Source organism: Oncorhynchus masou, chromosome 24, assembly GCF_036934945.1.
Source record: "Oncorhynchus masou masou isolate Uvic2021 chromosome 24, UVic_Omas_1.1, whole genome shotgun sequence".
NCBI classification, from domain to species: domain Eukaryota; kingdom Metazoa; phylum Chordata; class Actinopteri; order Salmoniformes; family Salmonidae; genus Oncorhynchus; species Oncorhynchus masou.
Window position 1 is genome coordinate 45,776,991 of NC_088235.1, and position 19,947 is coordinate 45,796,937.

At 43.1% G+C, this 19,947-nt stretch overlaps 1 protein-coding gene across 1 annotated transcript in view; it reads left to right on the plus strand.

Moving 5' to 3' along the window:
* Window positions 1–19,947, plus strand: part of LOC135512256 (echinoderm microtubule-associated protein-like 6) — a 95,608-nt gene that overhangs the window by 46,876 nt on the left and 28,785 nt on the right. Inside the window, exons 8-18 of the mRNA XM_064934086.1 lie at window positions 571–708; window positions 8,669–8,925; window positions 10,485–10,697; window positions 10,878–11,048; window positions 11,334–11,440; window positions 12,759–12,877; window positions 16,463–16,649; window positions 16,801–16,906; window positions 17,105–17,198; window positions 17,625–17,725; window positions 18,016–18,218. Of these exons, the coding sequence (XP_064790158.1) occupies window positions 571–708; window positions 8,669–8,925; window positions 10,485–10,697; window positions 10,878–11,048; window positions 11,334–11,440; window positions 12,759–12,877; window positions 16,463–16,649; window positions 16,801–16,906; window positions 17,105–17,198; window positions 17,625–17,725; window positions 18,016–18,218 (1,696 nt within the window). The remainder of the gene's footprint in view (window positions 1–570; window positions 709–8,668; window positions 8,926–10,484; window positions 10,698–10,877; window positions 11,049–11,333; window positions 11,441–12,758; window positions 12,878–16,462; window positions 16,650–16,800; window positions 16,907–17,104; window positions 17,199–17,624; window positions 17,726–18,015; window positions 18,219–19,947) is intronic.

Genomic DNA, 19,947 nt, shown 5'->3' on the forward strand with positions numbered 1-19,947 from the left:
GACACTTGATAATGAAGCCACACACAACCCCTTTCTACCAGGAGAGACAGAGTTCTCTGTGGGCCTGGTAACACTTTATTTTAACGGTCCCTAATAAACCATACATTAATCATTATGACCACATTTATAAACTATCTATTAATCATAAGTAAAGTATTTTTGCAGTCCCTAATCTAAAGTGAGCGCTATCTAACCCTAACCCTTAACATAACATAACCTAACCCAACCGTAACCATTGTGCAATCTTTTTGTAAAAAAATATGTTAAAATAAAGTGTAACCCTTAAATCAAGCCCTCACCCTGCAGCAGTAACTAGCTCAATAAAACATCTGTCTTAGTCACTTAGCTGCTACTGATATCTTCTTCACTTAATACTTTCTAATGGGTGTGGCTACATAAGCCATGTTCATAGCTGAAACTGTGCTGATTGGTTATGACTGTGTGTGTTTGTGCGTGTGTGTGTTTGTGCATGTGTTTTTGTGCGTGCGTGTGCGCACGCGTGTGTGCGTGTGTGCACGCGCATGCGTGGCTGCGTGCGTGCGTGCATGCCTGCATGTGTGGTGTTCTCAGGTTGTGGAGCCTGGCAGACCATGCCCTGATAGCTCGCTGTAACATGGAGGAGGCAGTCCGCAGTGTGGCCTTCAGCAACGATGGCTCTCAGCTCGCTCTGGGCATGAAGGATGGCTCCTTCACTGTGCTCCGAGTCAGGTACTGATAAAATGTACCTTCACTACCTACCTTTAGTCCCTGGAGTCAGTTAAACTAACACCCACTCACTCACACACGTGTAGCTCACAGTTACAGAAAACATCCACAAACAAACACTTTTAGGTCCGAGTGTCAGGTACAACAAACTCCCACCTTCCATATCACTACCTCCTTTAGTCCCTAGAGGCAAGTGCAGTACAGCACGCACTGTCTTGCACATTTAGTTCCCAAATACAGGCACCACTTACCACACCTGTAGTCCCTAGACTAATCTTTAGTACAACAAGCACTCCTTTCATAATCTGCTTTAGAGCTCAGTGTTCAGTACAGACTCTCCTATTGGGTATAGGACCATCACCTCCCGCCCTTTACTGCTACAAGTTCACGCATCTCCTATTACCCACCTTAAAGGTTACTACAAGCTTCCCTCCGGTGATCTAGTGCGTGGGTGCGCGTGGGAGGAGTGGGATTTTTGAAGCAGCTGACACCTTTTGGTAACATAATATCCTCACCAGTCCCACTCCCATTCACAAGGGGGTGATAGGTGGTAGCATATTATTTACATATTTAACTTTTTAAAAATTTGTGATAGCAAGGAAAAGTCATCTTCCCTTGCTAGTATTAGCTAGCTTGCAGCCTGGCTAGCAGGCTTTAGCTAGCTAAGTTTTTTAGCCTCCTGCATGTGAAATAATCTGCGTTATAATAAAATATATATATATATACACTACCGGTCAAAAGTTTTAGAACACCTACTCATTCAAGGGTCTTTCTTAATTGTGTTACTATTTTCTACATTGTAGAATAAATGTGGAGACATCAAAACTATGAAATAACACATATGGAATCATGTAGTAACCAAAAAAAGTGTTAAATAAATCAAATTTGTTAATATTTCAGATTTTTCAAAAGTTGCTGAGTTGCTCGATGACAGCTTTGCACACTCTTGACGTTCTCTCCAACAGTCTTGAAGGGATTTTCCACATATGCAGAGCACGTTTTGGCTGCTTTTCCTTCACTCTGCGCTCCGACTCATCCCAAACTATCTCATTTTGGCTGAGGTTGGAGGATTGTGGTGGCCAGGTCATCTGATGCAGCACTCCACCACGCTCCTTCTTGGTAAAATAGCCCTTACACAGCCTGGAGGTGTGTTGGGTCATTGTCCTGTTTAAAAACAAATGATAGTCCGAGTAAGCCCAAACCAGATGGGATGTTGTATCGCTGCAGAATGCTACGGTAGCTATGCTGGTTAAGTGTGCCTTGAATTCTAAGTAAATTACAGACAATGTCACCAGCAAAGCACCCCCACACCACAATACGTCCTCCTCCATGATTTACGGTGGGAAATACACATGCGGAGATCATCCGTTCACCCACACCGCGTCTCACAAAGACACGGCGGTTGGAACCATAAATCTCAAATTTGGACTCCAGACCAAAGGACAAATTTCCACCGGTCTAATGTCCATTGCTCGTGTTTCTTGGCCCAAGCAAGTCTCTTCTTCTTATTGGTATCCTTTAATAGTGGTTTCTTTGCAGCAATTGGACCATGAAGGCCTGATTCACACTGTCTCCTCTGACAGTTGATGTTGAGATGTGTCTGTTATTTGAACTCTGTGGAGCATTTATTTAGGCTGCAATTTCTGAGGCTGATAACTCTTAATGAACTTATCCTCTGCAGCAGAAGGTAACTCTTGGTCTTTCAATACTCTGGTCCTCATGAGAACCAGTTTCATCATAGCACTTGACGGTTTTTGCAACTGCATTTGAAGAAACTTTCAAAGTTCTTTACATTTTCCGTGTTGACTGACCTTCAAGTCTTAAAGTAATGATCGTTTATCTTTGCTTATTTGAGCTGTTCTTGCCATAATATAGACTTGGTCTTTTACAAAATAGTGCTATCATCTGTATACCCCCCTACCTTGTCCAAACACAACTGATTGGCTCAAACGCATTAAGAAGGAAAGAAATTCCACAAATTACATTTTAAGAAGGCACACCTGTTAATTGAAATGCATTCCAGGTGACTACCGCATGAAGCTGGTTGAGGAATGCCAAGAGCATGCAAAGATGACATTAAGGCAGTGTTTCTTAACCTGGGTTCGATCGAACCCCAGGGGTTTGGTGAGTCAGTCTCAGGGGTTCGGCGGAGGTCAAGACACACTTCCGACTCATATGATTCGTGATGACACGCCCCGCTTGGCCATCATTGGCTGCAGGTGATCACACTACATCGCTTGGCCTATCTGTGCTGCAGGGAATTTGGTGCGTTCAGTAGTCGACTTGTGACTGTTGTGATGGTACGTCTTGTGATTTCTTTCTTAATATTTTAATCCCTTCATACTTACTATGTCGAGCAAAAAAAAAAAGTGGTCGGAGGAATATGTACAATATGGATTCACATGTATAACGGAACGTGATGGGAGTCAGCGTCCTAACTGCATGATTTGCAATGCCAAGTTGAGCAATTCTAGTGTAGCACCGGCAAAACTAAGAGAACACTTCCTTAAGCTGCATGGAGATGGAAAATACAAGAACACAACGCTCGCTGAATTCAAGGTGAAGAGAGACAGATTCAATGAAAAGGCTACTCTGCCTGTTCTCGGCTATGTACCCATCAACAAACCGACCCTCACAGCATCGTACGAAGTTGCTTACCTGATCACAAAGCAGGGCAAACCACACACCATTGGTGAAAGACTCATAAAACCAGCTGTGTTGAAGATGGCGAATATCATGCTGGGAAAAGAGGCTGAAGTTAAGTTATCCCAAATTCCTCTTTCAAATGACACCATCAGCGACAGAATAGAGGACATGAGCAAAGACATCTTGGCTCAAGTAGTTGCAGATCTGATTTCAAGCACGGCAAATTTCAGCCTTCAACTCGACGAGACCACAGGTGTTTCCAATCTAAGCCAGCTTGCTGTATTCGTGCGCTATGTGAAAGACGACGTGATAAATGAAGATTTTTTATTTTGTAAGCCTCTTACAACAACAACTAAGGCAGCCGATGTGAAGAAACTTGTGGATGACTTCCTCAAAGACAACAATCTTTCATGGGATATGGTTTCTGCAGTTTGTTCGGACGGAGCTCCAGTCATGCTGGGAAGAAAGTCTGGTTTTGGTGCGCTAGTGAAAGCCGATGCACCACACATCATTGTTACGCATTGTATTCTGCACAGGCATGCGTTGGCAACAAAAACCTTGCCTCCAAAACTGGCAGTATTATTAAAAATTGTAGATGAATGCGTGAACTATGTGCGAACTAATGCTCCGAGGCACCGTTTCAGTGAGCTGTGTAAAGAAATGGGCTCTGAATTCGAGGTACTTCTGTACCATTCTAACGTTCGGTGGTTATCCCGGGGACAGGTGCTGAATCGTGTTTTTGCAGTGCGTGTGGTATTAGCCCTGTTTTTGCAAGAGCACCAACATTGTCATGCAGATTGCTTCAAAAATTCTGAGTTCATTCTCATTTTAGCGTACATGGCTGATATCTTCGCAGCTCTCAATCAAAAGATGCAGGGCGGTGGAGTCAACATCATCAAAACGGAGGAAAACCTGAAGGCTTTTCAAAAAAAGCTACCGTTATGGAAACGACGAACAGAGAACGATAACTTCGCAATCTTTCCCCTGCTGGACGACTGTGTAAGTAAGATCGAAGATGTATCTGGAATCGGAGACATTTCTGTACCCGCGGAACTGAAGCAAGCAATTGCCACGCACTTAGATGAGCTTGCAAAGTCTCTCGACGGATACTTCCCTACAAGAGAGTCATATCCAGCATGGGTGAGACAGCCGTTCACGTTTAGTGTTGAGACAACAGATGTCAATGATGAAATCATTGAAATTCAGCAGAGCCAGGTTCAACAGCAACTCTTCAGAACAACAACGCTTTCAATGTTTTGGTGTCAACAAATGGTAACGTACCCTGTTATTGCTAAGAAAGCTCTGGAGATTTTCATACCGTTTGTTACAACATATCTTTGCGAGCAATCCTTTTCGAGGATGCTGGACATAAAAATGAAGAAAAGGAACAGACTTTGTTGCGAAAATGACATGAGAGTGGCACTTGCCAAGGTGAAGCCGCGCATTTCTGAACTGGTCTCTGAAAGGCAACAGTAGAAGTCACACTGATTTGCAGTAAATATTCATTATTATGTTTTTGTTTTTGTGTGAAAATCATGTTTTGATGATTTTGTTCTTTGAACACAGTGATGTTGATGCACGTTTAATTTTGTGCACCAGTAAAATATATACAGTGCCTTGCGAAAGTATTCGGCCCCCTTGAACTTTGCGACCTTTTGCCACATTTCAGGCTTCAAACATAAAGATATAAAACTGTATTTTTTTGTGAAGAATCAACAACAAGTGGGACACAATCATGAAGTGGAACGACATTTATTGGATATTTCAATAAAATTTAACAAATCAAAAACTGAAAAATTGGGCGTGCAAAATTATTCAGCCCCCTTAAGTTAATACTTTGTAGCGCCACATTTTGCTGCGATTACAGCTGTAAGTCGCTTGGGGTATGTCTCTATCAGTTTTGCACATCGAGAGACTGACATTTTTTCCCATTCCTCCTTGCAAAACAGCTCGAGCTCAGCGAGGTTGGATGGAGAGCATTTGTGAACAGTAGTTTTCAGTTCTTTCCACAGATTCTCGATTGGATTCAGGCCTGGACTTTGACTTGGCCATTCTAACACCTGGATATGTTTATTTTTGAACCATTCCATAATAGATTTTGCTTTATGTTTTGGATCATTGTCTTGTTGGAAGACAAATCTCTGTCCCAGTCTCAGGTCTTTTGCAGACTCCATCAGGTTTTCTTCCAGAATGGTCCTGTATTTGGCTCCATCCATCGTCCCATCAATTTTAACCATCTTCCCTGTCCCTGCTGAAGAAAAGCAGGCCCAAACCATGATGCTGCCACCACCATGTTTGACAGTGGGTATGGTGTGTTCAGGGTGATGGGCTGTATTGCTTTTACGCCAAACATAACGTTTTGCATTGTTGCCAAAAAGTTCAATTTTGGTTTCATCTGACCAGAGCACCTTCTTCCACATGTTTGGTGTGTCTCCCAGGTGGCTTGTGGCAAACTTTAAACAACATTTTTTATGGATATCTTTAAGAAATTTGCTTTCTTCTTGCCACTCTTCCATAAAGGCCAGATTTGTGCAATATATGACTGATTGTTGTCCTATGGACAGAGTCTCCCACATCAGCTGTAGATCTCTGCAGTTCATCCAGAGTGATCATGGGCCTCTTGGCTGCTCTCTGATCAGTCTTCTCCTTGTATGAGCTGAAAGTTTAGAGGGACGGCCAGGTCTTGGTAGATTTGCAGTGGTCTGATACTCCTTCCATTTCAATATTATCGCTTGCACAGTGCTCCTTGGGATGTTTAAAGCTTGGGAAATCTTTTTGTATCCAAATCCGGCTTTAAACTTCTTCACAACAGTATCTCGGACCTGCCTGGTGTGTTCCTTGTTCTTCATGATGCTCTCTGCGCTTTTAACGGACCTCTGAGACTAGCACAGTGCAGGTGCATTTATAAGGAGACTTGATTACACACAGGTGGATTGTATTTATCATCATTAGTCATTTAGGTCAACATTGGATCATTCAGAGATCCTCACTGAACTTCTGGAGAGAGTTTGCTGCACTGGAAGTAAAGGGGCTGAATAATTTTGCACGCCCAATTTTTCAAGTTTTTGATTTGTTAAAAAAGTTTGAAATATCCAATAAATGTCGTTCCACTTCATGATTGTGTCCCACTTGTTGTTGATTCTACACAAAAAAAATACAGTTTTATGTCTTTATGTTTGAAGCCTGAAATGTGGCAAAAGGTCTCAAAGTTCAAGGGGGCCGAATACTTTCGCAAGGCACTGTACCTATGTTTTGAATTTGTAAAAATCACATTTTATTTTTCCAATTAAGAAGGGTTCGGTGAATGGGCATATGAAACTGGTGGGGTTCAGTACCTCCAACAAGGTTAAGAACCACTGCATTAAGGCAAAGGGTGGCTACTTTGAAGAATCTGAAATATAAAATATATTTAGATTTGTTTAACACTTTTTTGGTTACTACATGATTCCATATGTGTTATTTCATAGTTTTGATGTCTTCACTATTATTCTACAATGTAGAAACTAGTAAAAAATAAAGAAAAACCCTTGAATGAGTAGGTGTTCTAAAACTTTTGACCGGTGGTGTATATTCTTATACTTCCTGATGTAACCTAAAACAGTATCCCAGTTTGATATGCTGCTGTTGTATTCATTATGATATCAGCTAAAAATAGAACATAATGTTTTGGTCATGGAGAAAAAGCACATGGCTAACTAGTTGGCTACAGCAGTTTCTACCATTTCACAATAGCCTGGAATCACTTGTTATTATCCATAAACAAAATACCCTTTTGGGTGGATTTGTGTTGTTTTGGTTTACTGTTTGAACAGTCGCTGAGATTATTTACATTTGGTTATCAATGCAAAATAGGCTACTTTGATGAATAGCCTATATAGCCTATAGATCAGATCAAGGAGCCAAGCAGACTACATTGCCCCCACGGCTGCGGGAAGGAATGATACCGGGCATCTCAATTTTCAGGTAATACACAAGCTTGTTAAGTCCCGGAGCGTATTACAAGTAGCCGCCCATTTTGTGACAAAAAAGTACATTGCAACACTAGCGTGTGTATTTACCTTAAGTGCCTTTTCCCCAGTGGAAGCTCACAGTAGTCAAATGGCAATTTAGGAAATTAAGGAACGTTTTTACTTTGGTTAGTTAGCTTTCATAAGTACTTGCATTATAGCAAAGCTGGCAAAAGTATTTCCAGCATCAAACTCTTCAGATACATCTCGTAAAGAAGGGCCATACAGTTATGCAATTTAGCCTACAGTGCCGCCATGGGCCGAAACCTCTGGTTTTAACAGCCTTCAAATGAGATGCTGAATTCATCACTTAAAGCCTGACTGAAGGCCCCAGTTTAATTTACTCCCCAGCAGATTCAGTTGGTATGCTGGCACTTTCCATTAGGTTATAGTAAATTGGTCCGCAGTGCTGTTAATCAATACGTTTTGAAGTGGCTAATCCTCACGCTGCACTTTGAAGTGAACAGTGCTCCTGATTTGCATTTAGTCTATCGGAAAAGAACGGGTTTACAGCATTAGGAGCAGCTTTTTATGATTGGATGAATTTATGTTGCCTGGGGCTGTGTTGTGTTGTGCTGTATGATTTTGACTGAGAGCTGGTGCGTTTAAAAGGGTTTGACTTATCGACCTCATCGTTGAATATAGCTGTTTGAGACACACTGCACTGTATACATTGATATTCCCCATAGGTTATTCCCTATGATTACTGTTCACCATATCTAATCGTTAGGAATTTGTCAGGATAAGGGACAAACATCACTGGCACTATGATTCACAATTACAGCACATTATAAGAATACGAAGCCACACTGTCTATACGTCCTGTGATTACATATTTCCTTCCACCTTTTGTGATCGTACCAACATTAACATTACCAGAGAGCAATTTAGACAGAAAAACATAATTATGTCCCCATCTAAAATGACCCTTGAAATATGAGTTAATCAAGTCTGGGCCCCCGGAATTGCTTTTGGGTGGGCGCAGCAGGTGTGATAAGACTGTGGTGGTTCATTGTAATGCGTCCTCCTCAGAGAGAGACAGCAGGAAGATGAGTTTAGTGGCGAGGCTCCCTCGCAGTGTTTCAGCTGGCCTCAGAGTCATTATGACAATGAATGGGCCCAGTCCATCTGCTGCTGCTCACTGTTGGTTAGATAGATGAGCTAGCCAGCCAGCCTCCTGCCTAGAGCCAAGGGATTCATTCTTCTTTTCCCTCCCTCCCTCCCTCCCTCCCTCCCTCCCTCCCTCCCTCCCTCCCTCCCTCCCTCCCTCCCTCCCTCCCTCCCTCCCTCCCTCCCTCCCTCCCTCCCAGGGACATGACGGAGGTGGTGCACATTAAAGACAGGAAGGAGGTGATCCATGAGATGAAGTTCTCTCCGGATGGCAGCTACTTGGCCGTGGGCTCCAATGACGGCCTGGTGGATGTGTACGCCGTGGCACAGCGCTACAAGAAGGTGGGCGAGTGCAACAAGTCCTCCAGCTTCATCACCCACCTGGACTGGTCCATCGACAGCAAGTTCCTCCAGAGCAACGATGGTGCGGGTGAACGCCTCTTCTACAGGATGCCAAGTGAGTGAATCACCACCACCAGCCGCCACCACGTTTTGGCAACGTTGTGACAATGTTGTGCTTTGGCATCTTGGCTTTGCTTTTGATAGATTCTGCTGTCACTTTGAGAGTGACTCACTTTGCAGAAAAGCAACGCTTCATAATGACAAAATTGTCCCTGTGTCTCTCTGAACTAGGCCATGATAACCATGGTATAACTCCTATTATCTCAGCTTACTGGGAACACTATCCGTGATTGAATCTGATGTAGCGGTTTCTTGTTTCCTTGTTGGGAGAAGGCACATAAACAGATCACACAGCAATCAGCTTGACAGTAAACAGTAATTTGGTCCATGAATCGAAGGTGGATCACAGCTAGCTTAGCGCCACGCCAAACAAGCCCTTGTTACACACACACACACACACCAGCAGCAGCAATCATCACATCACATCCGTCTTTAACATCGATGTGTTTTCTACTTATTTGTCTCTTCTGTCTGTCACACAGGCAAGGCTCTACCCAGGCAAGGCTGCTTTCTAGGTGGCACTGTCTAAAACTCTAGTCAGCTGCACAAGCCTCCCAGCCACTACATAACCACTGTCTGCGCACACACAGACACACACACACACACACACACACGCACATGCACAAACACACACACCTCTCTCTCTCAAACTACACTACACTGTTTTTGGAGAGCTGTGTGAAAAGCCCTGTCAGAGTGAGTGACTCAGCGTTGCTCCAGGGTGTTTAGTGTCAGCAGGCAGACTGTCTAGACTGACAGTCAGGAGGGCAACAGGTTATGCTACAGAGAAGACAGGAGAAAGGGGAAAAAATAGTTTGGTTGCTACATTTTCCTATTATTTATTAGGGAAAATATTTGACATCAATGGGTAATTTCTTACATTTACCTCAAACATATTACTTCAATGTGTTTGTTTATTTGTGTTTCCTGCTTCACTTATCTGTCTTTTTAACATTGCATTATTTTGCAATTATAAAAGCCAAGGGAATATTCTCTTATAAAGTCAATTAATTACGATAATAGAATGTCGTCAATCAAGTGTTGAAGCATGGTAGATTTTCTAATTTCACTTGTCCCATAGGATTCTAGATAGCTCCCTCTTCCCTGGGGGTTATACTAACAAACCACACGCATGCACATGCAGTGACACACACACGCGCACGCACATACACAAATATTCACGCTGAGGACCCTAATTAAAAAAGGAGCTCCACAAGTGATGCAAGCTTTGGACAGAAAAGGGCTCCTGGCTCCAGGCTTTGTTTACGTTGCTATTTGGTTTATTTCTTGCACCAATTAAACCCCTCATTAACACAGGAACAGGGTGTTTGTTTGTTAACACCTTCAGTCTCATGTTTATGTAACCTTTACCTACTTGTTGAGTAAACGTATTGTCTTTTAGTTCCTGCTAAGAAACTTAGCAGCTAGGTTAGTAGAGTTGTAACAGAGTCAACATTATTTAAAGGTAATATTATTTACGCACAACAAGCTGGTTTTACAAGATACATGCATTCTGCCAATGTTTGTCATCCATCCTGCTTTTCTCCCCTGAAGTTGGGAAGCACCTGACCACTAAGGAGGAGGTAAAAGGGATCCACTGGAGCTCGTGGACAAGTGTGATTGGTCCCGAGGTGAGTGGGATCTGGCCCAAGTACACCAACATCAGTGACGTCAACTCTGTGGACGCCAACTACAGCAGTGCTGTGCTGGTTACTGGAGACGACTTTGGTCTGGTCAAACTGTTCCGCTTCCCCTGCCTAAAGAAAGGTCAGTAAATGTCTTTGTTCTAAATATGCAACATGCCATTTTTACTTTGGAGTCATTAAAATAAAAAATACATGTGTACACATGCAAATATAGAATGATGAGATAGGGAATTATGTTGAACACACTCCCCTTCTCTCATTTCATTTTGACTAGTTTTTCTTTCCCTGATGTTGTGAACAGGGGCAAAATTCAAGAAGTACATTGGCCACTCTGCCCACGTGACCAACGTACACTGGTCTCACGACCTGCAGTGGGTGTTGACCACCGGAGGGGCTGACCACTCTGTGTTCCAGTGGAAGTTCCTACCCGAGGGCGTCATGAACGGAGGACTGGAGACCAATATACCACAAGGTACGTACAGTATTTAGCCTGAGGAACCTGGGGGTTTGATTTAAGAATGTATTGTATGGTTCTAATGAGAGATCCCATATTGTCATGTTGAGCTGGTGCTGAAGTGTTCTTGGGTAGATTTGTGCATGAAATATTATTCCATATGATTAATCTACCTTAGAGTGACTACAGTACACAATATCCATGCTGTTGTCAAAAGCCAATGTAATAACTATGTGAGTGATTGTTGCAGCAGTGAAATCAGTTTGCTTGCTGCCACTGTCTCCTGGTATCGGTTCCCTCTAGATGGCCATGCAGACTCGAACAGTGAGGAGTCTGACTCTGACGTGTCTGATGTCCCGGAGCTGGACTCTGATATTGAGCAGGAGACACAGATCAACTACGACCGACAGGTGGGTGTGTGGAGCTTACAGACACTGGAGGGAGTCCTATATGGGTCAGACAGAAAGTGGGTGAAATCAGGTTGAAGATGATACACGATATGAGGGACATTGAGAAAGTTCCATATGAGGAACAGGGAGAGTGTCTTACATGATGCAGAGAAAGAACGAGTGTCAGTACAGTTGTGGGATCTTAATTTGACCAGTTTGTTCGAAGTAATAAAATAATAAAATCATTTAAAAAGTTATCATTTCTTATCAGAAATTTGTTGCGATAGACTATAGTTTAGTTGTGAGATCTAGTGAGAAAAAGAGAACTGTGGGTTTTTAGTGAATTTATGTAAATCACGTGGCTCATTTGAATTTCCTGCGGCACAGGGAAATGATCTGCGACAACAGGGTAATCAAATGAAGATGCTATATTCATATATGAGAATGACAGTTGAATGAAATGAGAGGAGAATATGCCCCATGGTGTCTGAAAAAAAAACATGAGAGCCAAGAGAACACACTACTCAAGGCTTAAACAATACCCTGTTTAAATACCCTACAGTAGATGAGGCAGAGAGAGAATAAATTGTTAGAATAACCCACATTAGTCAGTGTAATCTGAATTGGAATGGCCCGTTGTTAGTCAGAATGCCTCCAGCCATATACTGTATGAGGATCCTGAGGCATCCTGAAAGTCAGTGAAGGTGCCGAGTGGAGATATTCTGATATTGATTGATGTTAGCAGAGAGAGGCTGCGAGGCGGACGGAAGGGGAGATAATATATTCAAATAGCAGAGTGCTCCTATCAGCAGCTTTGTATGGGATCAGCGCTGACTGAGACTTTATTTGTCGGAAAACGCCTGGGTTGCCATGGCATCCATCACATGCCTTATCTCCACTGGCAGCTGGATCTGCATTTGTTGCCGTGACGATGCGGGTTGGTGCCACACGGAGCGCTGCCATGTGTGCTCTGGAGATACATGGCCGGCTGTGCCAACACTGCTTCATGACAGATCAATGAGTTGCCTGTTTAAAGTTTAAAGTGTGGGGTAAAAATATTATTGTCCCTGCATCTCTTAAGACTTCATTTTTGTCCTTATGCAACACTTTTCATTTTGTTGATTGTTTGTTATTTGTACTATTTCATATCATGGTTCGGTAAAGCATATGATGCGTTGTAGGAGCATGAAGTCAACATGATCACCATTCATGTTATTTAGTCAACCTTAGCTGCTTGTGACTGTGGGGAAAGTGGATGATAGTGGGTTGACATGATGTACAATATGAGGGACTGTTGTTGTTGCAGGTGTAGAAGGATGACTGTGTGTGGTTGTTTCAGGTGTATAAGGAGGACCTTCCCCAGCTGAGGCAGCAGAGCAGAGAGAAGAAGCAGCAGGTCGGCTCCCTGAAACGCCAGAGAGGGCCAGATGAAGCTCTTCGTCTGAAGTTTGTCCACGGGTAATGGGTTCTTATGACAGGTCTTATGGGTCTCATTTTGACTGTGTTACTGAGTGTTCATCAGAAAGAATACTCACACATGTGTTTTAGGTGTCATCTTTTCAATGTCAAATTGGTTGAGATGACACTCCACCATTTGGAATGGCGTGATAAGGACAGATGTCTTGTATTGAATTGAGAGGAAATCGTGTGTTTCCATCGCGATGAAACAATCTCTCTCTCTCTCTCTAAAATTGGCCTGTCTGTGTCAGCTGTTGGAATATGCAAATCCCTTTTCAAAGCTGTAGTATTTCAATCATTTTTGCAAAAATGTTTCAAGATGTGTGAAGCAGTTAACATTACTGATTCAGCACGAGCAGCCATTAAATACCTCCCTGTAGCAGCTCTAATTCTCCCTCAGTGTCCTTTCCTTTTTGTAAAACTTAAAGTCCTCACAGTGGGGGAGGCAGAAGTCTTTCAGTTGTTTGAGCGATGAAATAAATGCCGCACATTTGATTAAAATTCCCCACGCCGGGTTTATTAGACACTCTTATATAGGCCATGTAGGGGCTGAGACAGCATATGAACTTTTATGCTTTTATTTAGAGTACCTTTTAGATAAGTATCCTACCTTCCCAGTTTCAGAAAAAAATAGCCGTCTTATCTTAATATGTCATTTTCCCTAGTCAGCTTTACAGAAACACCCAGGCAACTCAGTCAAGGAATGAATTGACATTTTTGTTTCAGTATACAGTGCATTCCCGGAAAGTATTCAGACCCCTTGACTTTTTCCACATTTTGTAACGTTACAGCCTTATTCTTAAATGGAATAAGTCTACACACAATACCCCATAATGACAAAGCAAAAACATGTTTTTAGACATTTTTGCAAATGTATAAAAAAAAACTGAAATATCACATTTACAAAAGTATTCAGACCCTCTACTCAGTACTTTGTTGAAGGACCTTTGGTAGTGATTACAGCCTCAAGTCTTCTTATGACGCTACAAGCTTGGCACACCTTTATTTGGCGAGTTTGTCCCATTCTTCTTTGCAGATCCTCTCAAACTCTGTCAGGTTGGATGGGGAGAGTTGCTGCACAACTATTTTCAGGTCTTCAGAGATCTTCGATCAGGTTCAGGTCTGGGCTCTGGCTGGGCCACTCAAGGACATTCAAAGAGTTGTTCCGAAGCCATTCCTACATTGTCTTCGCTGTGTGCTTCAAATCAAATCCAATCAAATTGTATTGGTCACATACACATGGTTAGCAGATGTTATTGCGAGTGTAGCGAAATGCTTGTGCTTCTAGTTCCGACAGTGCAGCAATATCTAACAAGTAATCGAACAATTCCACAACAGATACCTAATACACACAAATTTAAGTAAAGGGATGGAATAAGAATATGTACATATAAAATATAAAATACAGTATATACATCTGTGATGAGTAGTGCAAGATATGTAAACATCATTATTAAAGTGGCATAATTAAAGTACATTTGTTAGAGTGGCCAATGATTTCAAGTCTATATGTAGGCAGCAGCCTCTCTGTGTTAGTGATGGCTGTTTAACAGTTTGATGGCCTTGAGATAGAAACTTCTTTTCAGTCTCTCTGTACCAGCTTTGATGCACTGACCTCGCCTTCTGGATGGTAGCAGGATGAACAGGCAGTGGCTCGGGTGGATGTTGTCCTTGATGATCTTTTTGGCGAGTGAGAGGTTGTTTTCCTGACACCACACTCTGAGTGCCCTCACCTCCTGCCTATAGGCTGTCTTGTCATTAATGGTGATCAAGCCTACTACTGTTGTGTTGTCTGCAAACTTATTGATCGAGTTGGAGGCGTGCATGGCCACGCAGTCATGGGTGAACAGGGAGTACAGGAGGGGGCTGAGCACACACCCTTGCGGGGCCCTATTTTGAGGATCAGCGAAGTGTAGATGTTTTATCCTACCTTCACCACCTGGGGGCGGCCCGTCAGGAAGTCCAGGACCCAATCGCACGGGGCGGGGTTGAGACCCAGGGCCTCAAGCTTAAATGAATGCTGAGCTGTGGTCAATGAACAGCATTCTTACATAGCTATTCCTCTTGTCCAGATGGGATATGGCAGTGTGCAGTGTGATGGCGATTGCATCGTCTGTGGACCTATTGGGGTGGTATGCAAATTGCAGTGGGGCTTGGGTGACAGGCAAGGTGGAGGTGATATGATCCTTGAATCGGCTCTCAAAGCACTTCATGATGACAGAAGTGAGTGCTACTGGGCGATAGTCATTCAGTTCAGTTACCTTTGCCTTCTTGAGTACAGGAACAATGGTGGCCATCTTGAAGCATGTGGGGACAGCAGACTGGGATAGGGAGAGATTGAATATGACCATAAACACACCAGCCAGCTGGTCTGTGCATGATCTGAGGATGCGGCTAGGGGATGTGCTGTTGGAAGGGGCACTTTTGCCCCAGTCTGAGGTGCGGAGCGCTCTGGAGCACGTTTTCACCAAGTATCTCTCTGTACTTTGCTCCGTTCATCTTTTCCTCTATCCTGACTAGTTTTTTAGTCTCTGCTGCTGAAAAACATCCCCACAGCATGATGCTGCCAACGCCATGCTTCACCATAGGGTTGGTGTCATGTTTCCTCCAGACGTGACGCTTGGCATTCAGGCCAAACAGTTCAATTTTGGTTTCATCAGACCAGCGAATCTTGTTTCTCATGGTCTGAGAGTCCTTTAGGTGCCTTTTGGCAAACACTAAGCGGGCTGTCATGTGACATTTACTGAGGAGTGGCTTCTGTCTGGCCACTCTACTATAAAGGCCTGATTGCTGGAGTGCTGCAGGGATGGTTGTCCTTCTGGAAGGTTCTCCGATCTCCACAGAGGAACTCTGGAGCTCTGTCAGAGTGACCATCGGGTTCTTGGTCACCTCCCTGACCAAGTCCCTTCTCCCCTGATTACTCAGTTTGGCTATGCGGCCAGCTCTCGTCTTGGTGGTTACAAACATCTTACATTTAAGAATGATGGAGGCCACTGTGTTCTTGGGTACCTTCAATGCTGCAGAAATGTTTTGGTACCCTTCCCCAGATCTGTGCCTCGACACAATCCTGTCTCAGAGGTCTACGGACAATTCCTTCGAACTAATAGCTTGGTTTTTGCACTGTTAGCTGTGAGACCTTATATAGACAGGTGTGTGACTTTCCAAATCATGTCCTACCAATTGAATTTACCACAGGTGGACTCCAATCAAGTTTCAGAAGCATCTCAAAGATTATCAATGGAAACAGGATGCACCTGAGCTCAATTTCGAGTCTCATATCATAGAGTCTGAATATTTATGTGAATAAGGTATTTCAGTTTGGCATTTTTTATTTAAAAAATCTGTTTTCAGTTTGTCATTATGGGGTTTTGTGTGTAGATTGATGAAAACAATTATTTAATACATTTTAGAATAAGGCTGTAACGTAAGAAAGGTGGTAAAGGGGAAGGGTTCTAAATACTTTCCGAATGCACTGTAAGTGGCTTTCACTCCCCTTAATATAGTAGAATTATGTTTATTTGTGCGACCTATATCTGTGTGTGTGTGTGTGTGTGTGTGTGTGTGTGTGTGTGTGTGTGTGTGCAGGTACCGCGGCTACGACTGCAGGAACAACCTGTTCTACACCCAGGCGGGGGAGGTGGTGTACCATGTGGCAGCGGTGGGCGTGGTCTACAACAGAGAGCAACACAGTCAGAGGTTTTACCTGGGCCACGATGATGACATCATCAGCCTGACTGTACACCCACTCAAAGACTATGCAGCCACTGGACAGGTACACATGTAAAATCCCTCCCTCCCTCCCTCCCTCCCTCCCTCCCTCCCTCCCTCCCTCCCTCCCTCCCTCCCTCCCTCCCTCCCTCCCTCTCTCTTCTCTCTCTTCTCTCTCAGAGAGATCTTAATCACCTCTTCTTGAATGAATCCAGGTTGGCAGGGACCCAGCCATCCATGTGTGGGACATCCAAACCCTGAAGTGCTTCTCCCTGCTCAGGGGCTTTCACCAGAAAGGCGTTTGTGCCCTTGATTTCTCTGGTATGGTTAAGTATTTTCCTGGGCGTGTAACTTATGTCATTATCAGAATTTAATATCAATACCAGCCTATTGAATGATCAAAGCGCATAATGCTTCCTAATTTTTTTAATCATATTTTGTAAATGTGTTGTCCATGGGTGTTCTGTCCCTATGTCTGTTAAGATGTCAAACTAAGAGTAGCTTGTTGTTTCTGTGCAGCGGATGGGAAGAGCCTGGTCTCAGTGGGCATTGATGAACACCACTCTATCATCGTGTGGGATTGGAGGAAGGGGGAGAAGCTGGCCACCGCAAGGTACTAAAAGCTTTTTCACACCGGCTGATAGCTACTATTTGTGTGATCAGTGGGGGTGTGCATTTAGACATTTAGAGTTATTACAAAAACAGGGTTTTATAGAATAGTTCAGCTAAGCTGGGTTCAAATTGTAATTTTTTCTTTCAAATACTTTAGCTGCGCTTGAATTGAGCTTACCTGGCACAATGGAACTTATGGTATAGTCCTAAAAGTCTGACAATCCAGGCAGGCTCAATCAAGTGCTCAAAGTATTTGAAAGAAATCAAATTCTACTTGGACTCAGGTTTGTTGTCTTAATGATAACACATTTGTAGAATCAGTTAGGAGTTTTTTCCTGACCACATGACATGACCAGGAAAAACGTAGGGCTCCATGTATTTGAGCTGACAGAATGTGAAGTGGATATTCTGTCTCTGTTATTCCCAGGGGACACAAAGACAAGCTGTTTGTGGTGAAGTGTAATCCTATCCTCATGGACAAGCTGGTCACAGTGGGAATCAAACACATCAAGTTCTGGCAGCATACAGGTGTGCCCTCCTGTTCTCCCTGGCTGTCTCCCTCATACCATCAGCAGTGTTGGGGAAGCTACTCTTAAAATATAGTTTACCAAGCTACCAATTACTTCACACTCGAAAAAAAAATCAGCTACACTAAAGCTACCCTTAAGAAAAATATAGTTCCATAGGTGTTTTCACACAGGAAAGTGATCCGCCCTGTAATTCTTCTTATGAACAACTATTTAGCTTGTCAGGCATGGTATGTTTATTGAAATCAATTAATGTATGCCTGAGTTTCTAACAGTGTGCTGTCTCTGAAGGTGGAGGCCTTATGTTCAAGCGAGGCATCTTTGGGAGCCTGGGGAAGCTGGAGACGATGATGTCCGTGTGTTATGGTCGGACAGACGAGCTGGTATTCTCTGGAGCCGCCACAGGGGACATATATGTCTGGAAGGAACCCATGCTGCTGAAGACCATCAAGGCCCACGACGGACCTGTGTTCGCCATGTACTCCCTGGACAAGGTTCTGTACTGGATATCAGCCCTGTCTGCTATCAACAAACTGTTGGTCAACTAGTTTCCGCTCATCTTATAATCATGATCTCAATAATCATAATATAATAATAAGATCATCATCTTTATTGCATGGTTATTTTGACCAATGACAATTGGGAATGGCTCTATATTGTACTCAGTGGCTTCCCAACACCCACTTAGTGTAAATATTTCAGCCGGTGCCTATTCCACAAGTTACCACCGGCTAAATCGTTAAAATGCCTATTTACTCTGTTCCATCTGACTGTGCAATCCACTGTCTCATCAGCCCAGCCAGGCAATTTATAAACTTGATCTCCACTATAAAAAGCATCTAGACATTATCTCACATTTCAATAATAGTGATAATGCCCTCGAAGCCGGTGTTTTGAGGATATATTGGCACGGGTTTGCCGGCCCTCTGGCCTAACATGCCAATATATCCTCCAGACACTGGCTTCAAGGGCATTATCACTTAAATCGGTTCGGTTGACAGAGATGCAACCCAGTCGTTCAGTCTTTTTGTTCTATATCTATGGACGCCAGCCAGTCGTTCATTCTAAATGTTCCATAGCCATACTGGCTGGTAATGTTCTTATCCATTGCTTGCTAGTGAGCCAACTATGGCCAACTTACAGTCAAGTCAGCATTTGCATTTGCTGTTTTCGAGTGACATTTATTTGGATAGATCCACTACATTGAGCTAATAATGTGCGATTTCGCCTGGTGTAGAAAATGTCCTCTCTCGTCAGGACACTTTTATTCAGAGGAGGTAGCCAACAACACAACTAACACAATCCCTTCGAACTGAAGCTGAAAAGACTGCAAACTAGCTTCACTTTGTTCCGTTTGACCTGTTTTCTGTTGATAGTTCTTTGTATATATTCATAAAAATTATGCAGATTCATGATTTCGACTGGCTGGAAAAAACTGCCTGCCCGTCTGTCGATTCACATTTCTTGCTAGCTAACCAAATGACACCTGCATCTCTAGCTGTAACCACCGAAAAACAGTGAGGGTAAAAGTTGATCACTCACCCACTCCTCCAATGACAGGACATCCTCCCAGCAGCTGGCTAGCTAACGGTAGGCTCTGTGCTTTTAACTTGCTAAATAAATAGCTACATAAATAGATACACTGACTTATTAGCCACGTTATGAGCATGACGGACTTGTGATCATTGCCCTTGCTAGTTTTATTGTATTGACATTCTCAGCCTTAGTTACATTGGTCCAATTTTTGTCCAAAATATTGAGTCCTTTCAAACTGTAACAGTGGTGGAGGGGCCTCAGTGGAGGCTGCTGAGGGGAGAAAGGCTCATAATAGTGACCGGAATGGAGAAAATGGAATGGCATTAAACACCTGCAAACCATCTGTTTGACCAAGAGAGACTGGCATGCATAGTATTTATAGTATTTACCTCAGACCTCTGACTACAATGAAGAGCAAGACGTGCTGCTCTGTTTGGGCCAGCTACAGCTTAACCTTTTTGGAGTGTGGTGTCAAAAAAGCATAGCATCTCTTTATGACGGACAGACCTCTCCCCGTCTTTACAACCATTGAATCTATATGTTTTTACCATGACAGTTTACAATCTAAGGTAACGCCAAGTAATTTAGTCTTCTCAACTTGTTCAACAGCCACACCATTCATTACCAGATTCAGCTGAGGTCTTGAACTTAGGGAATTATTTGTACCAAATACAATGCTCTTAGTTT